The following is a 24,710-nucleotide window of genomic DNA, read 5'->3' on the forward strand; positions in this document are numbered from 1 at the left end:
GCCATGATAGACCAGATGATTGAAGGACACACTTGGCTGAATGGTACCCTGGGTAAGTTTCATAGATGGCTACATTCCTTTTTATTGTTGGTTTTTCTTTATTAATTTATCTCTTTCTTGTTACTGTTTGATCCAGAGTCTGTGCTATTGAAGCAGATCTATGAGGAAAAGCATTCTAGCCATGATTGTCTTGTCTTTTCAACCAGTTGTCCTTTGTTTTCAAAGACGGTAAAATGTGATTTGAGAAAGGTTTGACTATTGTTTCTACTATGCCCGACTATCATGTAGAGGACTTCTCACAAAGTTATATATATATATATAGTTTTAGGGAAAATAACCAATTTTCAAGAACTCATCGATGAAAATCCACTATCACATATAGAAAAATTATTATGGTTATTATTTTGATATTATGATATTTTTTAAATAATTTTTCTAATTGATTTTAATCAATTTAAATTTCTTTTCTATTTGAAAATTGGTTATGAAACACGTGTAATCTTTTTATATTTATCTTATGATATTTACTTTACTTTATATTATACTCATTTATTGTGCTTTCAATTATTAATTTTTCTATATGTGATAGTGGATTTTCATCGATGAGTTCTTGAAAATTGGTTATTTTCCCTAAAACTATATATATTTTATATATACTTTATCTATAAGTCTCAATTTAATTTTAATTTTTTATAAATTGATTTTAATTGAGTTTTTTACCTGTAATTTTGGATTTTGTCCCTAATAATATATATATATATATATATATATATATATATATATATCATACATATATACATCTTTTATCTTATATTTGTTTCGTCAACCCAGGGCACTGACTTGAAGAACTTTTAGTCAAACAAATTGACCTGAGTACTTATTTTTTGTTAAGCCTGGTACTTATTCTATTGGTCTCTTTTGATAAACCACTAAGTTACAGGGACATAAACACATCAACACCAGTTGTCAAACAGTGGTGGGGAACAAACACACACACATACATATACTATGGGTTTCTTTCAGTTTCTGTCTACCAAATCCACTCATGAGGTTTTGATCAGCCTGAGACTACAGTAGAAGACACTTGTCCAGTATGCCACACAGTGGAACTGAACCCAGAACCATGAGATTGGGATACAAGCTTATTACCATGCAGCCTCACCTGCCTTTGTCTCTGCTTCACATCCCCCACTTACATCCACCCTCTCTCCCAAATAACAAAACCCTCTCACTGTTTTCACCTCAGCACATAGCATTTTCACTGGTTCTGCCAGCCCTCCAGCTCCTTTCTCACATCTTCCACAAATAGAATCTGTTACCAGTCTTTGGGTCACCCTCTTCATTTTCATACGTCTACCATGAATCTATTTCTCACATCTCATACATAACACTGCATTTGCCATTACCCTCCTCCAACATACACCACATGGATCCACCTTACTCACTAACACTTCTCCTTCCACCCCACTCACCATCACCTTTGTCTTCACGAAGTTTACCTTCAAACACTTGCTTTCAAATGCCTCCTTCCATTTCCCGAACTCTCCCCTCAATCCCTCCATCGTCTCACTCATCAGAACAAGGTCATCTACATACAGTATCTCCATTATCAATCCCTCTCTCGCACTCTCCGTCACCACATCAACCACTGCTGCAAACAACAACTGTGACAACACAGATCCCTGATGCACACCAATTTTCATCACAAACTCCTCCGACAGCTCTAATCCAATTCCAACTCTTGTTGTTACCCCTTCATACAAACTCATAACTGCTCTTGTTATTACCTCTAGTACACCTCTCTTTCTCAATGCCTACTCAATCACCTTCCTTGGAAAACTATCAAATGCTTTCTCCAGATCAACGAAGCATATGTACAACTCTTCCTTATCTTGGTATTCTTCTTGCAATCTTGTTAATTTGGAAACTGCATGTATTGTCCCCTTTCCTGGCATAAAACCAAATTGCATCTCATCCACATCCACCATTTTCCAAATTCTCTTCTCCAACACCTTTTCCACAATCTTCATTGCATGCTCCAATAATTTCACTTCCCTATATGTCCCACAACTCATTCCATCCTCCTTTCCCTTGAAGATCAGTACCACCTCACTTAGTACACAACCATCTGGCATTCCTTTTCCATCCCACACACCCTGGCAGAGCTCCATCAACACAACAATCCCTCAGTGCCGCTGGACTGGCTCCTGTGCGGGTGGCATATAAAAAAACACCATTTGAGCGTGGCCGTTGCCAGCACTGTCTGACTGGCCCTCATGCCGGCGGCATGTAAAAGTACCCACTACACTCTCGGAGTGGTTGGCATTAAGAAGGGCATCCAGCTGTAGAAACTCTGCCAGATAAGATTTGAGCCTGGTGCAGCCATCTGGTTTGCCAGTCCTCAGTCAAATTGTCCAACCCATGCCAGCATGGAAAGCAGACGTTAAACAATGATGATGATGATACTTCTGATAGACCAACTTCCTTTCCTATTTTCATTTCCTTCATTGCCTCCACTACTTCTTCCCGACTAACCCTCTCCACTGGCCCCTTCACAGCAGCTTTCATCCTCTGATCCCATTCAATTGTTAATGATGTTAGGTTTGAAAGATTTAAATGAGTTAAGAAAATAAAAGACTTTAAAATCTACTAACTATTTAACAAATAATCAGACTAATATCGTGATTTTAAATAGGGGTTATATATATATGTATATATTATTTCATCATCATCATCATCATCATCGTTTAATGTCCGCTTTCCATGCTAGCATGGGTTGGATGATTTGACTGAGGACTGGTGAAACCAGATGGCTACACCAGGCTCCAATCTGATTTGGCAGAGTTTCTACAGCTGGATGCCCTTCCTAACGCCAACCACTCCAGGAGTGCAGTGGGTGCTTTTACGTGCCACCGGCACGAAGGCCAGTCAGGCGGTACTGGCAACGATCTCGCTCGAAAGTCCTTACATATGCCACAGACACAAGTACCAGAAAGGCGACGCTGGGCACAGGTGACATCACGATTTTGCTTCCGCTTTCACATAACACGCTGTCACTCCATCATTATAAAAATATTTGCCTTCCACTTCGATGGTTGCATGGTTTACATTTTTCTTTAACCCTACAATGGCAGAAATAATTTAAATAGTTATTAGAAGTGTTAGTTGTGTTTGTATTGTTGTTCATGTGTTGTTTAGATATATGTCTGGAATTTATGTTTGTTTGAATATTGATTATGTTCATAGTTGGAGGGGAGTTATTTCTATTTGTGCAATATGCATCAAATTTTACCTTATTAAAAGGTGATATATGTCGAAATAGGCTTTTGGTTACCAAAAATCCAATCCTCATTATTTTATTATTAATTATAGTTATATTATTAGAAGTGAAATGTTTATCTATGATAGAATGAATTACTCAGATAAGGTTAGTCATTATCTGCTTGCCATAAGGTAAGATAAGCCATATATTATTTTCCTTTTTATTCAGGCATTTCCCGTTGCTTTCATGTGTATCTTTTATATATGGAATATGTTTCTTACGTCTTAACCCTTTTGTTACTAACCCGGCCGTAGCTGGCCGAAAAATTTTTTGGTTCATAGCCAGCCGAGAGTACACATTGTTATTTAAATGTAAATTTGAACCCAAATCTCGTTAGTACATTCGTTTAAACACCTGATTTCACTTTGCAAACATTTGAGTTATTGTATCCGACATTGTTTGGCGTGATATTTGAAGATTTTTTTTCCACATTTTTTGCGGCGTTAATTTTTTCACCTTTGATGATGGAGAGGAGTTTCATGCTATCAAGCAGTGATTCCGAATTTGAAGGTTTTTCAACAGAAGATATGGAGATATTGAAGAAAAGAATGAATGAGCTACAAAAGTACGTGGTGAACAATAATGAATCGGATATTTCTGTATCTGAAACTGAAAGCAGCGATTCTGAAAGCAGCGATTCTGAAAGCAGCGACAGCGAGGATGATTTTACACCAGAATGGAGCAAAAAGATTTTTAAAATACTTTTATTAACAGTTTTTCTGAGGAGACAGGGTCTACCCATAGTCTTTCTCAGGAAGCGAAACCTTTAGACTTCTTTTTCATGCTTGTTTGAAATGATTACTGCAGAAACAAACCGTTACGCAGAATGTAAACAAGCCAGACAAAAAGATAACTTGTGGTTTCCTGCAACAGTAGATGAAATACGGGCATTTTTTGCCATAAATATTATTATGGGTATTAGACAGTTACCCAGAATAACAAATTACTGGAGCAATCAGGAACCTTTTGGCAATGAATATGTTTCCAGTATTATGACGCGAGTACGATTCGTGAAGCTGAACCAATATTTACATGTGAGAGACACTAGCAGTACCCCCAGTACGTGGAGAACCAAGCTTTGATCCCTTATTTAATATAAGACCCCTCATCGACTGCGTTCAAAATGCATATAAAACATTTTACAAGTCTGCGAAATACTTATCCGTTGATGAGGGCATGGTGGGGTATAAAGGAAGAGTACGCTTCCGACAGTATATGCCAGGAAAGCCCACACAATGGGGGATCAAAGTTTGGAAAATTTGTGAAGCAAATACTGGGTACTGCTGTGGATTTAGCTTTTATGCCGGGAAAAGAGACAATAATGTTAGTTAGCATGGCCTAGGGTACGATGTGGTCTGGAATTTATCACGTCCATACCATAACCAGAGCGGTCAAACTAAAGCGTTTGACCCGGTGACAAAAATAAAAGATATTAGTCTGATAGGTGTAAAACAACTCGCTGGGAACGAATATGAAGAAAAAAGTGCGCGCTCGCGAACGGGGTGGGTGGGAAAAGGGCTCACCGGAGCCAAGAAACAAGAGAAAAATAGTGTAATAGATGTAAAACAACTTGCTCTGAAAGAATATCAAGAACACACACACACATATATAACACTAGCTGTTTTTCCCGGTTTCACTCGGGCAGTGTGGTGGACTTGGTTAAAGGCTATTTCCTATGTATATTTTGAATAAAAAAAAGAACTAAAAATAAAAAAAAACAAAAATTCCAAAAACTAAAAAAAGTAAGAACAACCCAAAAACAATACGATGCTAAGGATTTTGCGGGTCGATATTGTAAAACTAACTTCACGTGTGTACCCATAGCCCCATGTAATCACAGAACCTTATTTGTGATATAACCTCGCCTTAAAAGAAAAATATATGGTAGTGCGGTTGTTGTATTGGCGACACAAGAATGTTTATTGAAACTGTTCAAGATCAATCATAGGTTGGACGTTCATGTACACTGATTAGAATTGTGAATTTCAATTATTGAAAACGCGTTCCCGGATGGATACAATTGTGCAGAGTCCGTTTGTCTCAATATGGAAAAGCTGTTTGAATGTCGACGTTTGAAGACATTTGTAACTGAAGTTTAAAAAAACATAGTAATTAGAAAGAGCGTAAGCTATAGCTTTTTTTTTTTAATGCACAAAAAATTAAAATTATTTTCTTTCTGTGCCTCTGATTAAAATTTTCGAAAAACAAACCCAGCCACATTACTTGGAAAAAAATAATCTTTATTGTACTGATTTTTCGTAAAATTTCGCGCATGGGAAAGGCAACAAAATCACCCCTCCCCACTTTGAATGGGATATTCCTATCTTAAAAAGTAATAATCGATTATCTCGGTAACCATGGGAGTTGGAGGGCAATAAAAATATCCTGAACATGAGCGGACCATGCTGCCGCTCTGTGCTGAATTTCATGCGATTCCACTGCACCGTTCTCGAGTGAATCTGCCGACACTCAATCAGTCAATCAGTCAATCAAGCAATCAAGAACACTGCAATTTATAGTATAGATTAGTCTAAATTCATGATTACTTTAGAATTTAATTGAAACTCATGAGGGGTGTATTTTGATCAGAAATATAGTAACGAAAGGGAAGGGTTTTTTAGTTTTTTTAGTTTTGTTCTTGTTTAGACTGTAGTTAGATTCATGTTGATTGTAATTCATATTTATATTATTGTTATAATTGCAATTCTTTTTCTTTTTATTTTTTAATGTTAATTTTTGGTTGATTTGTACTTATTATAATCAAGTCTTCATTCACCTGGTTGTTTATCTGGATTATCAGTATGTGGGTCAAATTTATTTTCTGTTTGTATCCTGCCTTAGCTAATGCTGAGTTAGAATAACCCTTATTTATATTAAAAATTTCTTGACTAGATGAAAGGTCAACTTTGAATTGGGTCTATGATATGGTGCATGGTTACCTGTGAGTAAATTAAGATTAATATCTAGAAAGTTTACTGGGCTATGCACATTTTCAACATAAATTTTAAGACCAAACCTATTGAAGAATTTAGGAAATTTTTTATTCTAATTTTCTATTATTAGTAGTTTTAGTACTAAATAATGCATCGTCCTGGTATAGGCCACCACCTATTTCTGGGAATTTACTATTAAATTTATGCAGTATATATATTGCTACAATATAGGTGAAACCAATCGAATCCATAGCTATGTTGAAGCAATCAGGTGTGTCCTTCCTAGCCCAGTATTTATTGTCAAATTTAATTAATGATTTACACGCTGTAAGTATTGGTACGAATGCCCGCACGCGAAGCACCTCGTTAACGAAGAGAGAACTTGCGCGCGTGCGAACGTCGACGCTCAGTGAGTCGGGATGCTCGCCACGGCCACCAATAAGCCCCGGCCGGAGCATGCAACGAAGAACAACAGGCAAAAGGAGGAGAGGAAGAAATAACACGGAGACCCTACGTTGAGTAGCAGAACTAACTTTTTCTTTTTACATCAAACATCAGAATAAAACATTACATCATCAATACATTGCATAACAATTCAAATTCAATAGCATATAACAATAGCGCATGCAACATAATCAAAGGTTTACAACTGTTCATGCCAATTCTTTTTTATCACAAATACCATAGCTCAATAGTGTTACTTTACCCCCTCCCAAAGCTGGGTCAGTTCAGTACAATTCCTCACTTGTTTTTCTGAACTTTTGGTGACCGGAAAGGGTCACCGATCACTCCTACGCTAAAAATAGCTGTACTTGTTCACAAGACTAAGGAAATACCATTATCCTCAACAACCAGAATACGGTTTCAAAACCCAGCTCGGGAGATAGGGATATAACATTAGTTTGTATTTTTGGTGGTCACATCAGTATATTAATTCCTGGCAAGACAAGTTAGTATGATGCTTACAAATTATGAGGGCACTATTTAATACTGTGGGGTTTATTGAGGAGTAGTAATCATTTATATTGACCTGGATAAATCTATGTCTATCCTTATTATCAAATCTATTGAACCAGCTGGTTACTTCCTTTGTATTAGACCACAGCTCTAATCTTAATTTATTCTTAAGTTGGACAATATATTTATCTAAAATCAATTTGCTTAATTTACCTTTGTCAGAGTTTGCTTAGCAAATAAGTCTTACTTATGGGTCAGTAAAGAAATTAGATTTGTGGTCCTTAAGAGATATTCTAGGTCTCAGGGGAACAAAAAATTCAGTCAATTCATCAATATTATATTCATACATAATTTTTTACACTCAAGATTAATATTTCTAAGTATATTCCTATTTACTATTTTATATTCTTTAGTTATTTCCTTCTGAATGAGATTATGGTATAAATCAATGTTCACATTGTATAGATTTTAAATCCAAGATAATGTTCCTTAATTTTCTCATGTGCTGGTTTCTAAGTGGGCACTTCTCAAATCTGATGTTCTTAACTGCATTCCAAATCTGGTCTTCGAAAGTATCAAGATGTCTATTATATGGGGGATGTTTCTTTGATTCAAGTAAGATTTATCCTCTGAATAAACTAGAGCCAATCTCGCTATGTTTTGAGAGTGAACAGCCATTTTGTCTTTTTCTACATCGGCCATTTTAATCCTCTGTAAACACTTAAAGCTACTCAGTGACGTTATCATGTGTGGGAAACAGCAACCAATTTGTTTCTTTGGCGTTAGGAAGGGCATCCAGCTGTAGAAACTCTGCCAAATTAGATTGGAGCCTGGTGTAGCCATCCGGTTGCACCAGTCCTCAGTCAAATCGTCCAACCCATGCTAGCATGGAAAGCGGACGTTAAACGATGATGATGATGATGATACGTTAGTTTTGGTCACCATTGTTGTTACTATTGCTCTTTTCATTGCTTTGTTGGGTCTTGTTGTTATTATTCATGTTCTTGTTCGTGTTAATGCCATCCTTCTTCTGCTTGTACTTTTTGCTTATACTGTCAGCCATTTTATTGAAGTAAACAATTCTACACTGTGATATCCTGATATCTCGACACAACAAGACATGTGGTTCGCTGACAGATATGTTATTTTGTCACCATAATGCATCGGATGTTGCAACATCACATGCTTGGTTGTGTTAGCTTTATTCATTTATTAATTTATTTACTTACTTGTTCGTTTATTTCATTTTTAGATTTTCTGAAACAACACTATTGTTAAATGAATTTGTATTGTTTGCTTCCTTGGCAATCATTATATATACCATTTAAGTTATTATCGTTATTGATAACATGATTTTCTGAAGTGACACCATTGTTAAATGAATCTGATGTCTGCTCACAGGAAAGATTTGGCTGCTATTTCCAGCACATCCAGCTTAAATTTCAGATGGATTCTTCGTGAAGAGAATGGTAACTGACAATGTGAACATTGGTGTGGTCTAACAAAGAATTTAGTGATGTACTTCACCTTAATGTTGACTTTAGACGTCTCATTTGAGAAGAGTTCGGAGATTAATAGTTATCAAGCTAAAGTGAGATGATTCTAAAAGATTGGCGTAGCTTTAAAAAGCTATTGTCAGCTTACAATTCATAAAAGAATACTTCAGTTATTTCTGGTTAATCTCGCTTTTAAACAACGTTTGTCAAATACATGTATGTGATGTATGCACACCTGTGAATATGTGAGAGAGAAAGGGAATCATATGTATATATACGTATGTACATACATACATACATACACACATACACACAAACACACACACACACACACACACGCATAAATGTATGATAAATATATATGCTTCATGATAGATCGCTAGCCCACTACACATTCTTTATTTTCTCTCCTTGTTTCTTTCTGTGTTCCTTTCTGTGGAAGAACGTAGGCTTGAAACGTTAAAGACTTTTTTACTTCCCGAGCATTAAACTAATACATTTGTTTGTTGTCTACACCACCTGTCTTCGTCTTTTGTTTTTTTGTGAATTCTCCCCCTATATATATATATATATATATATATATATATATATATATATATATATACAGGGGCAAACAGTTCATGAAAAATTAATTTGCGAAGATATCAATAATATTGGCAATTGCAGCCCCCCCCCCCCCCAAAAAAAAAATTAAATAGCTGAAGGATTAAAATTAATCAAAGGACATACTAAGTAAATTCTACCTGCTGGAAATAACAGTCTTATTTAAATCACCAAAATACACTAATGATAACTATAGAAATCAACCGAAGGCAAATCAGCTTAAGACAATCTCCTAACGTACATTTAAGTATTTGGATTCACGTGGACCGGTTTCTGCACTGGCAAAAATAGCCGTAGCTTCCTCAGCATGCATTACTATGATAGGCTCCCAACCCATCGTTTTGAAGTCTGTACTGCAACTGATTCATTTTGTGCCAAAATCATGCAGCTACCAGTGTGAAAATAATCTCGATACAGGAGCAAACAGTTCACGAAAAAAATAATTCATGAAAAATTAATTTGCAAAGATATCATTAATTCTGTTATTATCCCTATATATACAGACATACATAAATGTATAATACATATATAGGGCAGTGATGAGTTTGTATGAGGGAGTAAAGATGAGTTAGAATTGGATCAGAGCTGTCGGAGGAGTTTGTGATGAAAATTGGTGTGCATCAGGGATCTGTGTTGTCACAGTTGTTGTTTGCAACAGTGGTTGATGTGGTGACGGAGAGTGCAAGAGAGGGACTGCTAATGGAGATACTGTATGTAGATGAGCTTGTTCTGATGAGTGAGACGATGGAGGGATTAAGGGGAGAGTTCTGGAAATGGAAGGAGGCATTTAAAAGTAAGGGTTTGAAGGGTTTTGTTATTTGGGAGAGAGGGTGGATGTGAAGCAAGAGTGAGACTTGGCTGGGGGAGGTTCAGGGAATGTGGAGTGTTATTCTATGGGAAAAGATTCTCCTAGAAAGGAAGGGTTTACCAGAGTTGTGTGAGATCTACAATGCTGTATGGGAGTAAGACATGGTGTCTAAGGGGGAGCGAATGCTGTATGGGAGTGAGGGAGAGAGAGATGGTAGTTTTGAGAATTGAGAGAGCAATGATGATAGAAATGTGTGGTGTGAAGCTGTTTGATAAGAAGAGGACTGAGGACTTGATGAGGATGCTGAGGTTGGAGGAATCAGTAGAACAGCTGGCAAGGGCGAATGAAGTGTGGTGGTGTGGGCATGTGTTGAGGAGGGATGAGGAACATGTTCTGAGGAGGGTGCTTGAGTTTGAGGTAAATGGACCTTGAAAGCAAGGTAAACTGAGGAAATCGTCATGGAGGGGACAGGTAGAGGAGGAGAATGGGCAGGTTGGTTTGAGAGAGGAGAATGCCCAAAACAGGACAAGATGGTGTGAGGGTGGTTACTATGGCATTAAGGTAGATCCAGCCACCCCTGTTAACAGGTATAAAACCCAGATTTAAAACACTGGATGATGATGATGATACATATATAGATATATATACATATGTATAGATATCCTCCTTCACTCCACATAAACACATACGCACATTTACATCCACATGCACGCACTCCCTCTTCTTCCCTTCTCAGTTTTTAGTCCAGTTGCCATGACAACATGACAAAGTAAAAAGTTTACCTGTCAAGAAAATTTATTGGAACACAAACCTTTGTAGGGCTAGTTGAAGGAGGAGGAGGAGGGTGTAGTGACTATAGCAGACTGACATGTACTGATAAACTGACCCATCAGTCTTACCAAATCAAATTTCTTAATATAGATTTACTCTTTAGTATTTGAAGATATTTTTATGTAATTTTGGTAAATATATCTGTTAAAATGAGATGTTAGTGTTATTTTCATTTTTGCATAATAGACAACAGTTTATTCACTGCACCCTGTATATGTTTATGTATATGTATACATATGTGTATATATACATGTATGTATATGTATGTAAGTATATGTATATATATATACATGTGTATGTATATGTATGAATATGTATGTATATGTATATATATATGTATATATATTTAGATTGGAGCCTGGTGTTGCTATCCGGTTTCACCAGTCCTCAGTCAAATTGTCCAACCCATGCTAGCATGGAAAGCTGACGTTAAACGATGATGATGATGATGATGATGATGCATATATATGTATGTATGTATATTTAAACACAAAGGAACAGTCAAAAAGTTCAAACCACTGTTAAGAGCAATTTTGAAGGGAATGAAAAATAAAAACATTTACCATGTTTTACAGCCGGACCTCAGGTTTCGAACTTTAATTAGCAAATGAAATAATTTGCAAGGAAAAGTTCTCATCAGCGGATATGCCAAAACATCAACATATAAATTAGAGACAAAATAACACGTGTCTTATCCTTATATATTACGTGGGGGACAAAAACAGACCCAAAGCCACAGTGCTATTGAGTTAGCCTTGGCCTGGGTCGATAATGGCCGAAACCAATCTAAGTTATATGTATCTTCTATAATAACTACTACTAAGTTTCTTAACTCTTTGGATCCTCCTGGAATGTGTTCTCACAAACTGACATTGAAGAAAGGAGTTCCAATTATGCTTTTGAGAAAACTGGATCCCCCAAAGCTGTGCAATGGAACTGATGTCAGGTAAATGCATCCATATCTTTTGGAAGCAACAAATCTCACTTGACAAAGAAAGGGAGAAAATGTGTTTCCTCCAATAATTCCAGCAGACATACCCTTTAAACTCGAGAGACTTCAATTTCCAGTAAGAGTTAGCTTTGCAAAGTCAGTTAACAAGAGTCAAGGACAATCACTGAAAATTGTTGGACTGCACCTCATGCAGCGGTACTTTTCCCATGGTTAGCTCTGTGTTGGTTGTTCCAGAGTTGGAAATGGTAACGATCACTTCATACTCACACTAACTGATAAAGCCAAGAATATTGTTTATCCTGCTGCTTTACAGTGATCTCCAAATGTCACAGTAATACAAAATTCTCCAAATGCGATACTCTGTGATACAAATCTGAGAGTGTATGATACCAATAAATGCTTTATCATTATTTCCATCTTTAGTTTTGGGCTGCAGGACCAATTAGCCCTTCACAGGAACTAGCTCAAAAGTCCGCACAGTGTGCAGCTTTTGAGCTAGTATATATACATACACACACACGTGTGTGTGTATATATATATATATATATATATATATATATATATATATATATAAATATGTATATATATCTATATATATAAAGATGAGAATGTGTGTGTGTCTGTCTGTCTCCCTAAAACTTTAGAACTACACAACCAATTTCATTCAAATTTTAGACATGCCTTACTTAGGGTCCATCTGGTGTTTTAGGGCCCAAAAATTTTTAACTTCATACCTAGTGCTAGCCCAGTGCAATATCACATCTCCACTATTACAGTATTACTTGTCAAAAGTGAAACAATAACTTCTCTCTATTGTAATGTCAAATATTTTCTCTTTAATAGTTTCAGTTTAATACTGACACTATTAAAATGAAACTATTATCACACACATATATAATACTAGCAGAGATACCCGGCGTTGCCCGTGTTACATGCTATCAAAGAATAAGACTTTTCTGTTATATTTTCTGTAAAGAACTGGAATACATATGATTTGAATTTCATCAAAATTGCACATGAGGGTTCTTTCCCTCTTTACACACCCTAAAAAAATTCTAATCATGAGACATAAATCCCATACTATTGATCTTTATGTGCATATTCCAAAATTTCAGTCTTCTGGAACCTGTAAAAAGGATTTTGCTCGTGAAAAATGGAGCTCATGGAGCTTTAAAATGTGGGAACGATGGCTCCTATTGGGGGTGGGTGTGTTAATGTCAACCAGAGAAGTTGAATTGCTGGGAATGTTTTTAAGTTGGGTTTTATAGTATGCCTGTATATATATGAGAGTTTAGTTTCACTTTAATAGTTTCAGTATTAAATTGAAAGTATTAAAGTGAAAGTATTTGAAATTACAGTAGCGACATGTTATTGTTTCACTTTTGACATGTAATACTGAAATAGTGGAGATGTGATATTGCACTGGGCTAGCACTAGGTATGAAGTTAAAAATTTTGGGGCTCGAACTATGCAAGAAGTTAAAAAAGTTTTGGCCTAAGACAATACATGGACTCTAAGTAAGGCATGTGTTAATTTGGAATGAAATTGGTTGTGTAGTTCTCGAGTTTTAGGGATTCACCCTCTCTGCTTTACACTGTCTCTTTCGATATTTGCTTTACTATGTCTCTCTCGATCCCTCTCCCTAGCTCTCTATTCTCTCTTCTCCTCCCGCTTTCAATTAACCCCTTGTATCGCCATGTCTATAAAACTAGCATGCGCAATCAATTCCTTCACTCGTTTCTAGAATCTTTGCCAAATTAATACGACCATAGTAGGATGATCAGATAAATCTCTCTGTTTTTCTAGTCACGCTTATACTTTCTATTTATTTATGCCCTGATCTGTAAATATCTTACACATTGCTTTTCTGTTGTCCAAAACGATGTCGCCAAATTCATTCACTCATTTATTCAAGTTTCAAGTTTTCATTTTTATTTTCTCACATAGTCACTTATCTCTATAACTCTGTCTTAGAGTTGGCTGGCCGAAACCCTTATTTCTCAATCCTATATTTCTACCATTCAATATTTACTGTGTCTAGGCGACAGAAACACCTCCCCCCCCCAAGAATATCTCTCTACCTCCCTCGTGCCATGGCCTAACCCTCTCTGCTTTACACTGTCTCTTTCAATCCCACTCCCTAGCTCTCTATTCTCTCTTCTCCTCCCACTTTCGATTAACCCCGTGCATCGCCATGTCTATAAAACTACCTCACTCACCCCAATTCCCCGACTCGACCAAAATACCTCTCAGCAACGGCATTGTTGCACCCGCCCTCTCACCCCCTCCACCAGTACCGGAAGTTCCTATCTTCTACACCAGTACTGGTAGTTCCTATCTTCCTCACCAGTACCGTAAGTTCTTGACTGTCTCCCGTGTACACTTCTAAAGACTTCTCGCCATTCCCCCCACCCCACTTGGGGTTTATCCCCAATGTAAGGTAGAGATCATATGGTGCAAAATACGATAGTGTAGTAGATGCTGGCTGAAATGAATGCTACTGATTGTTATGAATTCTGCAAAATGCGAGCTTTCTTTTCAGGTACATCACGCTGCTGTTCCCCACCCCAGGGTCTCATGGGCCCATACCTCCCACACCCTCAGGGTTGGCACTCTCAACGTCGGCACACTGAAAGGTAGGTCTGGTGAGATTGTTGAGATGTTTGAATGGAGACATGTCAATATCTGCTGCCTCCAAGAAGTAAGGTGGAGAGGAGGTTCTGCTAGGTTCCTCACAGGCAAAGAACACAGGTACAAGATTTTCTGGGCAGGAAACATGGACGGGGTCAGGGGCGTGGGTATACTTCTTGCAGAGAAATGGGTGGATAAGGTAATTGAGGTAGTTAGAGTGTGCGATAGAATACTTAAGATTAGATTAGTCCTTCACCATAGGTTAGCAACCATTATCTTGGCCTATGCCCCTCAGCTGGGGCTACCCGATGGACAGAAAGACCAATTTTATGACACCCTCCTGCAGACTACCTCGTCGACGAATGACAGGGACCTTCTCTTTGTGGCTGGTGACTTCAATGGACATGTTGAACAACATTCAGGGGGCTTCTATGGCGTACATGGAGGCTATGGTTTTGGTTCCCACAATGAGGAGGGAACCAGCTGCTGGAGTTCTGCGATGCAAATGACCTTATGGTTTGCAATACCAACTTCAGGAGACCTGCCAGTTACCAAGTCACCTACCGTTCTGGCAGACACACTAGCCAAATTGACTACATTCTTGCCAAGAAAAGAGAAAGTGACTGCTTATAAATGCCAAAACCTTCCCAGGCGAAGAATGTACCCCACAACATAGACTAGTAGTTAGTGACTTCAGGATCAGGGCTAAGTCGTTACCCAGAAGAAGACCAGCTTGGAGGAGAAGGGTCTGGAAGCTTAAAGATCCTGCAAATGGATAGAGATTTAGAGACGTATTACTCGAAGCCTTTGACGAAATAGAAGGGGATATAGCATTGCATAATGTGGAAGACAACTGGAGGTTTCTAGGGGACAACCTGCTGAGAGCCACTGACCAGATCTGTGGATGGTGCAAAGTCCCCTCTTGACCCAAAATAACGTGGTGGTGGAACAATGTTGTTGACAAAGCTATTAGACAAAAGAAACAGGCTTGGAAGGACTGGAAGAACGGTGGTAGCAGGGAATTGTATCAGACTGCCAGAAGGGAAGCTAGGAGACAGGTTTATTTAGCCAGAGGTGAAGCAGATAAGAAAAGATTTGCCAATGTTCTGCACCATGAGGACCAAAGACATGAGGTATTTCGTGTTGCAAGACAGTGTGTGAGAGAGAATCGTGATGTCATAGGAGAGAAATGTGTCCACATGGATGATGGTTCATTTGCACTAAACCTGGCTCAAAGTGAGAGGTTTGGAGACGCCACTATGAAAGGTTGCTCAATAAAGAGAATGAATAGGAAAAAGAGAGTCTGCCGAATGTCGACGCAACAGAGGGATCAGCTATCCAAATTGACAGTACCTTGGTAGTTAAAGCAATTAAGAGTATGAAGACAGGGAAGGCCCCCGGCCCATCAGGAATCACTGCAGAGATGCTAAAAATATCTGGCAGTGTCGGCTACAGTCTAGTCACCCATACTGTTAACCAGGTGATACACAAAGGAGTCATGCCCAATGACTGGTGTAGCAGTACCATAGTCAACTGCTACAAAGGTAAAGGTGACGCTTTAGATACAAATAATTATAGAGGTATCAAGTTGTTGGATCAGGTAATGAAAGTCACGGAGAGGGTCATAGCCCAACTAATTAGGGAGAGAGTCAGTTTAGATGAGATGCAGTTTGGGTTCGTGCCAGGAAAAAGCACCACTGATGCTATATTTCTGGTAAGACAGCTTCAGGAGAAATACCTAGCCAAAGATAAACTTCTGTACCTTGCTTTCATTGACATGGAGAAAGCCTTTGACAGGGTCCCCCGATCCCTCATCTAGTGGTCAATGAAGAAACTAGGGATAGAAGTATGGTTAGTGAGAGCTGTGCGCGCCATGTACAGAGATGCTGTTAGTAAGGTGAGTGTTGGCGACGAGTACAGTGAAGAATTCCGAGTAGAGGTAGGGGTCCACTAAGGTTCAGTCCTCAGCCCCCCTCCTATTTATCATAGTCCTCCAGGCGATAACAGAGGAATTCAAGACAGGATGCCCCTGGGAGCTCCTCTACGCTGATGACCTTGCACTAATTGCTGAGTCAATCTCAGAACTAGAGGAGAAGTTTCAGGTGTGGAAGCAAAGACTAGAATCGAAGGGCCTTAGAATCAACCTAGCTAAAACCAAAGCCCTAATAAGTAGGAAGGTAGACAAAACACAAACCCCTTCAGGTAGATGGCCCTGCTCAATCTGCCGAAAAGGCGTAGGCAGAAACTCTATAAGATGCACCAAGTGCAAGCTATGGACACATAAGAGGTGCAACAATATCAAAGGAAGGTTAACTAGGATGTTAGTTTTTGTATGTAGCAGATGTTAAGAAGCAATAAACACTGTGAATGTGCAGAAAACAACTTCTGCCACATTCCAGGGAGAAAAACTAGACGTACTTGATAGCTTCCGCTATCTAGGTGACCAAGTTAATTGTGGGGGAGGGTGCGCTGAAAGTGTAGCTGCTAGAATAAGAATAGCCTGGGCAAAGTTCAGAGAGATCTTACCTCTGCTGGTGACAAGGGGCCTCTCACTCAGAGTAAAAGGCAGACTGTATGACGCATGTGTACGAATAGCCATGCTTCATGGCAGTGAAACATGGGCCGTGACTGCTGAGGACATGCGTAGGCTCACAAGGAATGAAGCCAGTATGTTCCGATGGATGTGTAATGGCAGTGTGCATACTAGACAGAGTATCAGTACCTTGAGAGAAAAGTTGAACCTACGAAGCATCAGTTGTAGTGTGTAAGAGAGATGGTTGCGCTGGTATGGTCATGTGGCAAGAATGGATGAGGATAGCTGTGTGAAAAAGTGCCACACCTTAGCAGTTGAGGGAGCCTGTGGAAGAGGTAGGCCCAGGAAGACCTGGGTTGAGGTGGTGAGGCACGACTTTCAAACATTGGGCCTCACTGAGGCAATGACTTGTGACAGAGACTTTTGGAAATATGCTGCATGTGAGAAGACCCGGCAAGCCAAGTGAGACCTAAAACCAAGGCCTCTGCCAGAGGTGTAGCCAGCCCACTTATGCGTACTTTCCTTCATTGGATACAAAACTCCACTTGTGAAAACCTGTTGAGGCAAGTGAAATTGGAATTGAAATCGAACTAAACTCGACGACTGGCACCCATGCCAATGACGTCTTCATTAGACACGAAACTCGACTTGTGAAGACCTGTTGGGACAAGTGAAAGTGAAATCGTGATGGCAGCTGTGCCCAGCGTCGCCTTCCTGGCACTTGTGCTGGTGGCACGCGTAAAGACGTTCGAGCGAGATTGTGCCAGTGCCACTGGACTGGCTCCTGTGCAGGTGGCACGTAAAATACACCATTTTGAGCGTGGCTATTGCCAGTACCTTCTGACTGGCCTTCGTGCTGGTGGCACGCGAAAGCACCCACTACACTCTCTGAGTGGTTGGAGTTAGGAAGGGCATCAAGTTGTAGAAACTCTGCCAAATCAGATTGGAGCCTGGTGTAGCCATCTGGTTTCACCAGTCCTCAGTCAAATCGTCCAACCCATGCTAGCATTGAAAGCGGACGTTAAATGATGATGATGATGATAATGATTCACTGGGGTTGTAAAAGAGAGGAAAGGTATAGGAAAGACGAATGATCACAATAATCAGTCGGCTACCCTAGCCTAGTCGTTATTACTCCCCAATGTAGGATTCCTCACCATACAGGTGACACGCACAGCTGTAAGATGCATTACGGATCTATAGTAATTGGAAGGGCATGACCCAATTGAAATAAGTGCATGTGATGTTTGGAGTAAAGGGAAATGAAAGTGTCGCCTCTGGAGTTTGCAAATGACCACTATACCGATAGGTAACTGGGCAGAAAAAATTTACAATCAATAAATGTCTTAGAACAACCAGTCACAAAATAATTTTACTCAACACTTTGCAAGTGAATCAGTGGAGGCAAAGATGCGTCTCATTTACTTGACAATTTATGCACCACATTGCAGAAATCACAATGTAAGTATATCTGAAAGGATAGTCTTACACTGTTGTACCGTTGAATTACAAATAATGCTCATCTGTTATGTTCGGGTGACCCTATAGCTTCCAGTAATACAACTATATTTGTCTTTGCTTAGGAAAAATGACCTAATTGTAGGTGTGAAGTCCCCAGGAAAGGGTCTTTGTAACTTCTAAGAAGAAATTCTTGAAATATTACTTTATTTGTGTTTAATATGTATGGTTAAAATTTCATCAACATCAAAAATATATGAATTTTCATGGGGATTATGGCTGTTATGCAGAGAATATAATTTCCAAATTTCATAAAGATCCATTCAGTACTTTTGACATAGTTTTGGATAAAAAAACAAATGACTAATGTGTGTATTTGTGTGCATGTGTATGTGTGTGTATGGGTGTATATATGTATAGATATCTGTATGCATGTATATATGTGTACATATTACATGGACATCTATATATATTCATCTACACATGTATACATATACATGTATGCATATGGATCTATATGTATATATATATCTATACATATACATGTACATATACATCCATATGTATACATCTCTCTCTCTCTCTCTCTCTCTATATATATATATATATATATCCGGATTTCAGACGTTCGTGCTGCTGGTCGAGGTGAGAGGGATAACTCCCTTGGCAAACAGGACACAGTCGTGTGTCGATAAGCCAGCTGGAGGAGATGTCCTCCTGGGGCTAAAAGCAACAGTAACATCCACCCCTAGGGGTCAGCCACACTTAAGTGGCAATATACTACACTTTATCGTGCAGTTACTGTTAATACTTCATATAGAGAATTAACATTGCTTGTTTTCACCTTTTCAATATCAGTGAAGAATGTCACTGGAAAAGAAGATATAAGGTTTGCCAGATTTGTCTCTCTCACCAAGGTCATCAGCTGTCGAACGCCGACGAAGGGAAATAACCCTGAAATCCGGATACGTTCGTGCTGCTGGTCGAGGTGAGAGGGATAACTCCCTTGGCAAACAGGACACAGTCGTGTGTCGATAAGCCAGCTGGAGGAGATGTCCTCCTGGGGCTAAAAGCAACAGTAACATCCACCCCTAGGGGTCAGCCACACTTAAGTGGCAATATACTACACTTTATCGTGCAGTTACTGTTAATACTTCATATAGAGAATTAACATTGCTTGTTTTCACCTTTTCAATATCAGTGAAGAATGTCACTGGAAAAGAAGATATAAGGTTTGCCAGATTTGTCTCTCTCACCAAGGTCATCAGCTGTCGAACGCCGACGAAGGGAAATAACCCTGAAATCCGGATACGTTCGTGCTGCTGGTCGAGGTGAGAGGGATAACTCCCTTGGCAAACAGGACACAGTCGTGTGTCGATAAGCCAGCTGGAGGAGATGTCCTCCTGGGGCTAAAAGCAACAGTAACATCCACCCCTAGGGGTCAGCCACACTTAAGTGGCAATATACTACACTTTATCGTGCAGTTACTGTTAATACTTCATATAGAGAATTAACATTGCTTGTTTTCACCTTTTCAATATCAGTGAAGAATGTCACTGGAAAAGAAGATATAAGGTTTGCCAGATTTGTCTCTCTCACCAAGGTCATCAGCTGTCGAACGCCGACGAAGGGAAATAACCCTGAAATCCGGATACGTTCGTGCTGCTGGTCGAGGTGAGAGGGATAACTCCCTTGGCAAACAGGACACAGTCGTGTGTCGATAAGCCAGCTGGAGGAGATGTCCTCCTGGGGCTAAAAGCAACAGTAACATCCACCCCTAGGGGTCAGCCACACTTAAGTGGCAATATACTACACTTTATCGTGCAGTTACTGTTAATACTTCATATAGAGAATTAACATTGCTTGTTTTCACCTTTTCAATATCAGTGAAGAATGTCACTGGAAAAGAAGATATAAGGTTTGCCAGATTTGTCTCTCTCACCAAGGTCATCAGCTGTCGAACGCCGACGAAGGGAAATAACCCTGAAATCCGGATACGTTCGTGCTGCTGGTCGAGGTGAGAGGGATAACTCCCTTGGCAAACAGGACACAGTCGTGTGTCGATAAGCCAGCTGGAGGAGATGTCCTCCTGGGGCTAAAAGCAACAGTAACATCCACCCCTAGGGGTCAGCCACACTTAAGTGGCAATATACTACACTTTATCGTGCAGTTACTGTTAATACTTCATATAGAGAATTAACATTGCTTGTTTTCACCTTTTCAATATCAGTGAAGAATGTCACTGGAAAAGAAGATATAAGGTTTGCCAGATTTGTCTCTCTCACCAAGGTCATCAGCTGTCGAACGCCGACGAAGGGAAATAACCCTGAAATCCGGATACGTTCGTGCTGCTGGTCGAGGTGAGAGGGATAACTCCCTTGGCAAACAGGACACAGTCGTGTGTCGATAAGCCAGCTGGAGGAGATGTCCTCCTGGGGCTAAAAGCAACAGTAACATCCACCCCTAGGGGTCAGCCATACTTAAGTGGCAATATACTACACTTTATCGTGCAGTTACTGTTAATACTTCATATAGAGAATTAACATTGCTTGTTTTCACCTTTTCAATATCAGTGAAGAATGTCACTGGAAAAGAAGATATAAGGTTTGCCAGATTTGTCTCTCTCACCAAGGTCATCAGCTGTCGAACGCCGACGAAGGGAAATAACCCTGAAATCCGGATACGTTCGTGCTGCTGGTCGAGGTGAGAGGGATAACTCCCTTGGCAAACAGGACACAGTCGTGTGTCGATAAGCCAGCTGGAGGAGATGTCCTCCTGGGGCTAAAAGCAACAGTAACATCCACCCCTAGGGGTCAGCCACACTTAAGTGGCAATATACTACACTTTATATATATATACATATATATATATATATATGTATACACATCAATATATATATATATATACATCTATATATATATATATATATACATATATATATATATGTATACACATCAATATATACATATATATATATATGTATACACATCAATATATATATATATATATATATGTATACACATCAATATATATATATATATATATATATATATATATATATACACAGGTATATAGATACATTTGTGCTGATATATATGCATGTATGTATGTATATATGTATGTATGCTTGTATATATGTGAGAGTATAGTTTCACTGTAGTAGATTCAGTATGAAAATGAAACCATTAAAGTGAAAGTATTTGACATGAGTGTTTTTGTTTCACTTTTGACATGTAATACTTAAATAGTGGAGGAGATATGATGTTGCTGTGGGCTCGAACTATGCCAGAAGTAAAAAAATTTTTTTAACTAAAACACAACCGAGACCCTAAGTAAGGCATGTGTAAAATTTGAATGAAATTGGTTGTGTAGTTCTTGAGTTTAGGGAATCACACACACACACACACACACACACACAAATATTCTCGTTTTTATATATAGACAGATATATGTGATGTGTATATATATATATATATATATATATATATATATATATATGTATATGTATCATCATCATCATCATTGTTTAACATCCACCTTCCATGCTAGCATGGGTTGGACAATTTGACTGAGGACTGAGGAACCAGATGGCTGCACCAGGCTCCAATCAGATGGCTCCACCAGGCTCCGAAAGTGTAGTGGGTGCTTTTATGTGCTATTGGCACAATGGCCAGGCTCAAAATGGAGTTTTTTACATGCCGCCTGCACAGCAGCAAGTCCAGCAGCACTGGCAGAAGTGCCAGTAAGTCGATGCTGGTAACAATCACACTCAAATGGTCCTATTTACATGCCACTAGCATGGAAGCCAGACAGCTGCTCTGGCAGTGATCACACTCAGATGGTGCATTTAGCGCTCCACTGGCACAGGTGCCAGTCATCGAATTTGGTTCAATCACGATTTCGATTTCACTTACCCCAACAGGTCTTCGCAAGCCGAGTTCAGTGTCCAATGCAGGAGAGGTTGGCATGGGTGCCAGTCGTCAAATTTGGTTCGATTTCGATTTCATTTGCCTCGACAGGTCTTCGCAAGCAGAGTTTAGTGTCCAATGAAGGAAGGTACACATAAGTGGGGTGGCTACACCAATGGCAGAGTCCTCGGATTATGGTCTCACTTGGCTTGCCGGGTCTTCTCATGCACTGCATATTTCCAAACGTCTCTGTCACAAGTCATTGCCTCGGTGAGCCCTAATGTTCGAAGGTCGTGCTTCACCACTTCATCCCAGGTCTTCCTGGGTCTACCTCTCGCACAGGTTCCCTCAACCGCTAGGGTGTGGCACTTTTTCACACAGCTATCCTCATCCATTCTCGCCACATGACCATACCAGCGCAATCGTCTCTCTTGCATACCACAACTGATGCTTCTTAGGTTCAACTTTTCTCTCAAGGTACTTACACTCTGTCGAGTATGCACACTGACATTACACATCCATTGGAACATACTGGCTTCATTCTTTGTGAGCCTACGCATTTCCTCAGCAATCATGGCCCATGTTTCACTGCCATGTAGCATGGCTGTTTCGTACATATGTATCATACAGTGTGCCTTTTACTCTGAGTGAGAGGCCCTTTATCACCAGCAGAGGTAAGATCTCTCTGAACTTTGCCCAGGCTATTCTTATTCTAGCAGCTACACTTTCAGTGCACCCTCCCCCACTACTAACTTGGTCACCTAGATAGTGGAAGCTATCAACTACATCTAGTTTTTCTCCCTGGAATGTGGCAGAAGTTGTTTTCTTCACCTTTTCAGTGCTTATTGCTCCTTAACATCTGCCACATACAAAAACTAACTCCCTAGTTAACCTTCTTTTGATATTGCTGCACCTCTTATGTGTCCATAGCTTACACTGGGTACATCTTATAGAGTTTCTACCTACGCCCTTTCTACAGATCAAGCAGGGCCATCTACCTGAAGGTGTTTGTGTTTTATCTACCTTCTTACTTAGTAGGACTTTGGTTTTAGCTAGGTTGACTCTAAGGCCCTTTGATTCTAGTCCTTGCTTCCACACCTAAAACTTCTCCTCTAGTTCTGATAGTGACTCAGCAATTAGCGCAAGGTCATCAGCATAGAGGAGCTCCCAGGGGCTTCCTGTCTTGAATTCCTCTGTTATCTCCTGGAGGACTAAGATAAATAGGAGGGGGCTGAGGACTGAACCTTAGTGGAACCCTACCTCTACCCAGAATTCTTCACTGTACTCGTTGCCAACCCTCACCTTACTGACAGTGTCTCTGCATATGGCTCACACAGCTCTCACTAACCATTCTTCTATCCCTAGTTTCCTCATTGACCACCAGATGAGGGATCGGGGGACCCTGTCAAAGGCTTTCTCCATGTCAACGAAAGCCAGGTACAGAGGTTTATCTTTGGCTAGGTATTTCTCCTGCAGCTGTCTTACCAGAAATATAGCATCAGTGGTGCTTTTCCCAGGCACGAACCCAAACTGCACCTCATCTAAACTGACTCTCTCCCTAATTAGTTGGGCTATGACCCTCTCCGTGACTTTCATTACTTGATCCAACAACTTGATACCTCTAACAACTCTTCTTAATTAACCTTATTAACCATACAGCTGACTATGTGGTATCCTACTCTACCAGATATTGTAAGCATTTCAACAGTAATTTCTGATGGACCAGCATGGTGTGGGTAGGATGGGGATCGATATGCATGCAGTGGGGAGGTCAGAAAGTGGGGATGAGGTAAGAAAAGTCAATCTTAACATTATGTGTAGACATGAATGTGTGTGCATGTATATAATAGGCTGGGTGTGGTAAACCTTGTGCTTAATCCCCAGACTGTAGTGATGGGAAATACTGATAGTATAATGTTCCAATATTTATTTCATGGTGTGGTCCTCCAGTTTCCTAGTATATCTCTGTTCATGAGTGCAAGATTAGAAGATTTCATTTTTATAGCTTAGGTAGATAGATGAGAGAAAATTTTTTCAGTATCATTCTTTTCTCTTCCAGACAGAGTCTGCAACTCTTATTGCTATTGAAGTGAGGCTTATACATCTTCAGTTGATGCTGTAATATGCAGCACTTTCTTTCATAGGTATATACACTTAGCTAGAGCTGTGATATTTTGCCTCTCCCAGATATTAAAGGAGAACTTGTAATTGTTAAATCTGGTCCTGAAGGGATGTTCTGTCACACTCACATATTTTTGCATATCAGCCTGCTTACTGG

At 39.5% G+C, this 24,710-nt stretch overlaps 1 protein-coding gene across 3 annotated transcripts in view; it reads left to right on the plus strand.

Moving 5' to 3' along the window:
• The window catches only part of LOC106875688 (alpha-mannosidase 2x), a 140,155-nt gene that overhangs the window by 96 nt on the left and 115,349 nt on the right, over positions 1-24,710 (plus strand). For all 3 annotated transcript variants that reach the window (XM_089343941.1, XM_089343943.1, XM_089343942.1), the window contains exon 1: positions 1-52. This exon is cut by the window's left edge. In XM_089343941.1, coding sequence (XP_089200067.1) covers positions 1-52 — 52 coding nt within the window. The remainder of the gene's footprint in view (positions 53-24,710) is intronic.

The sequence above is a fragment of the Octopus bimaculoides genome, chromosome 28 (genome assembly GCF_046866305.1).
Source record: "Octopus bimaculoides isolate indiv1 chromosome 28, ASM4686630v1, whole genome shotgun sequence".
NCBI lineage: Eukaryota > Metazoa > Mollusca > Cephalopoda > Octopoda > Octopodidae > Octopus > Octopus bimaculoides.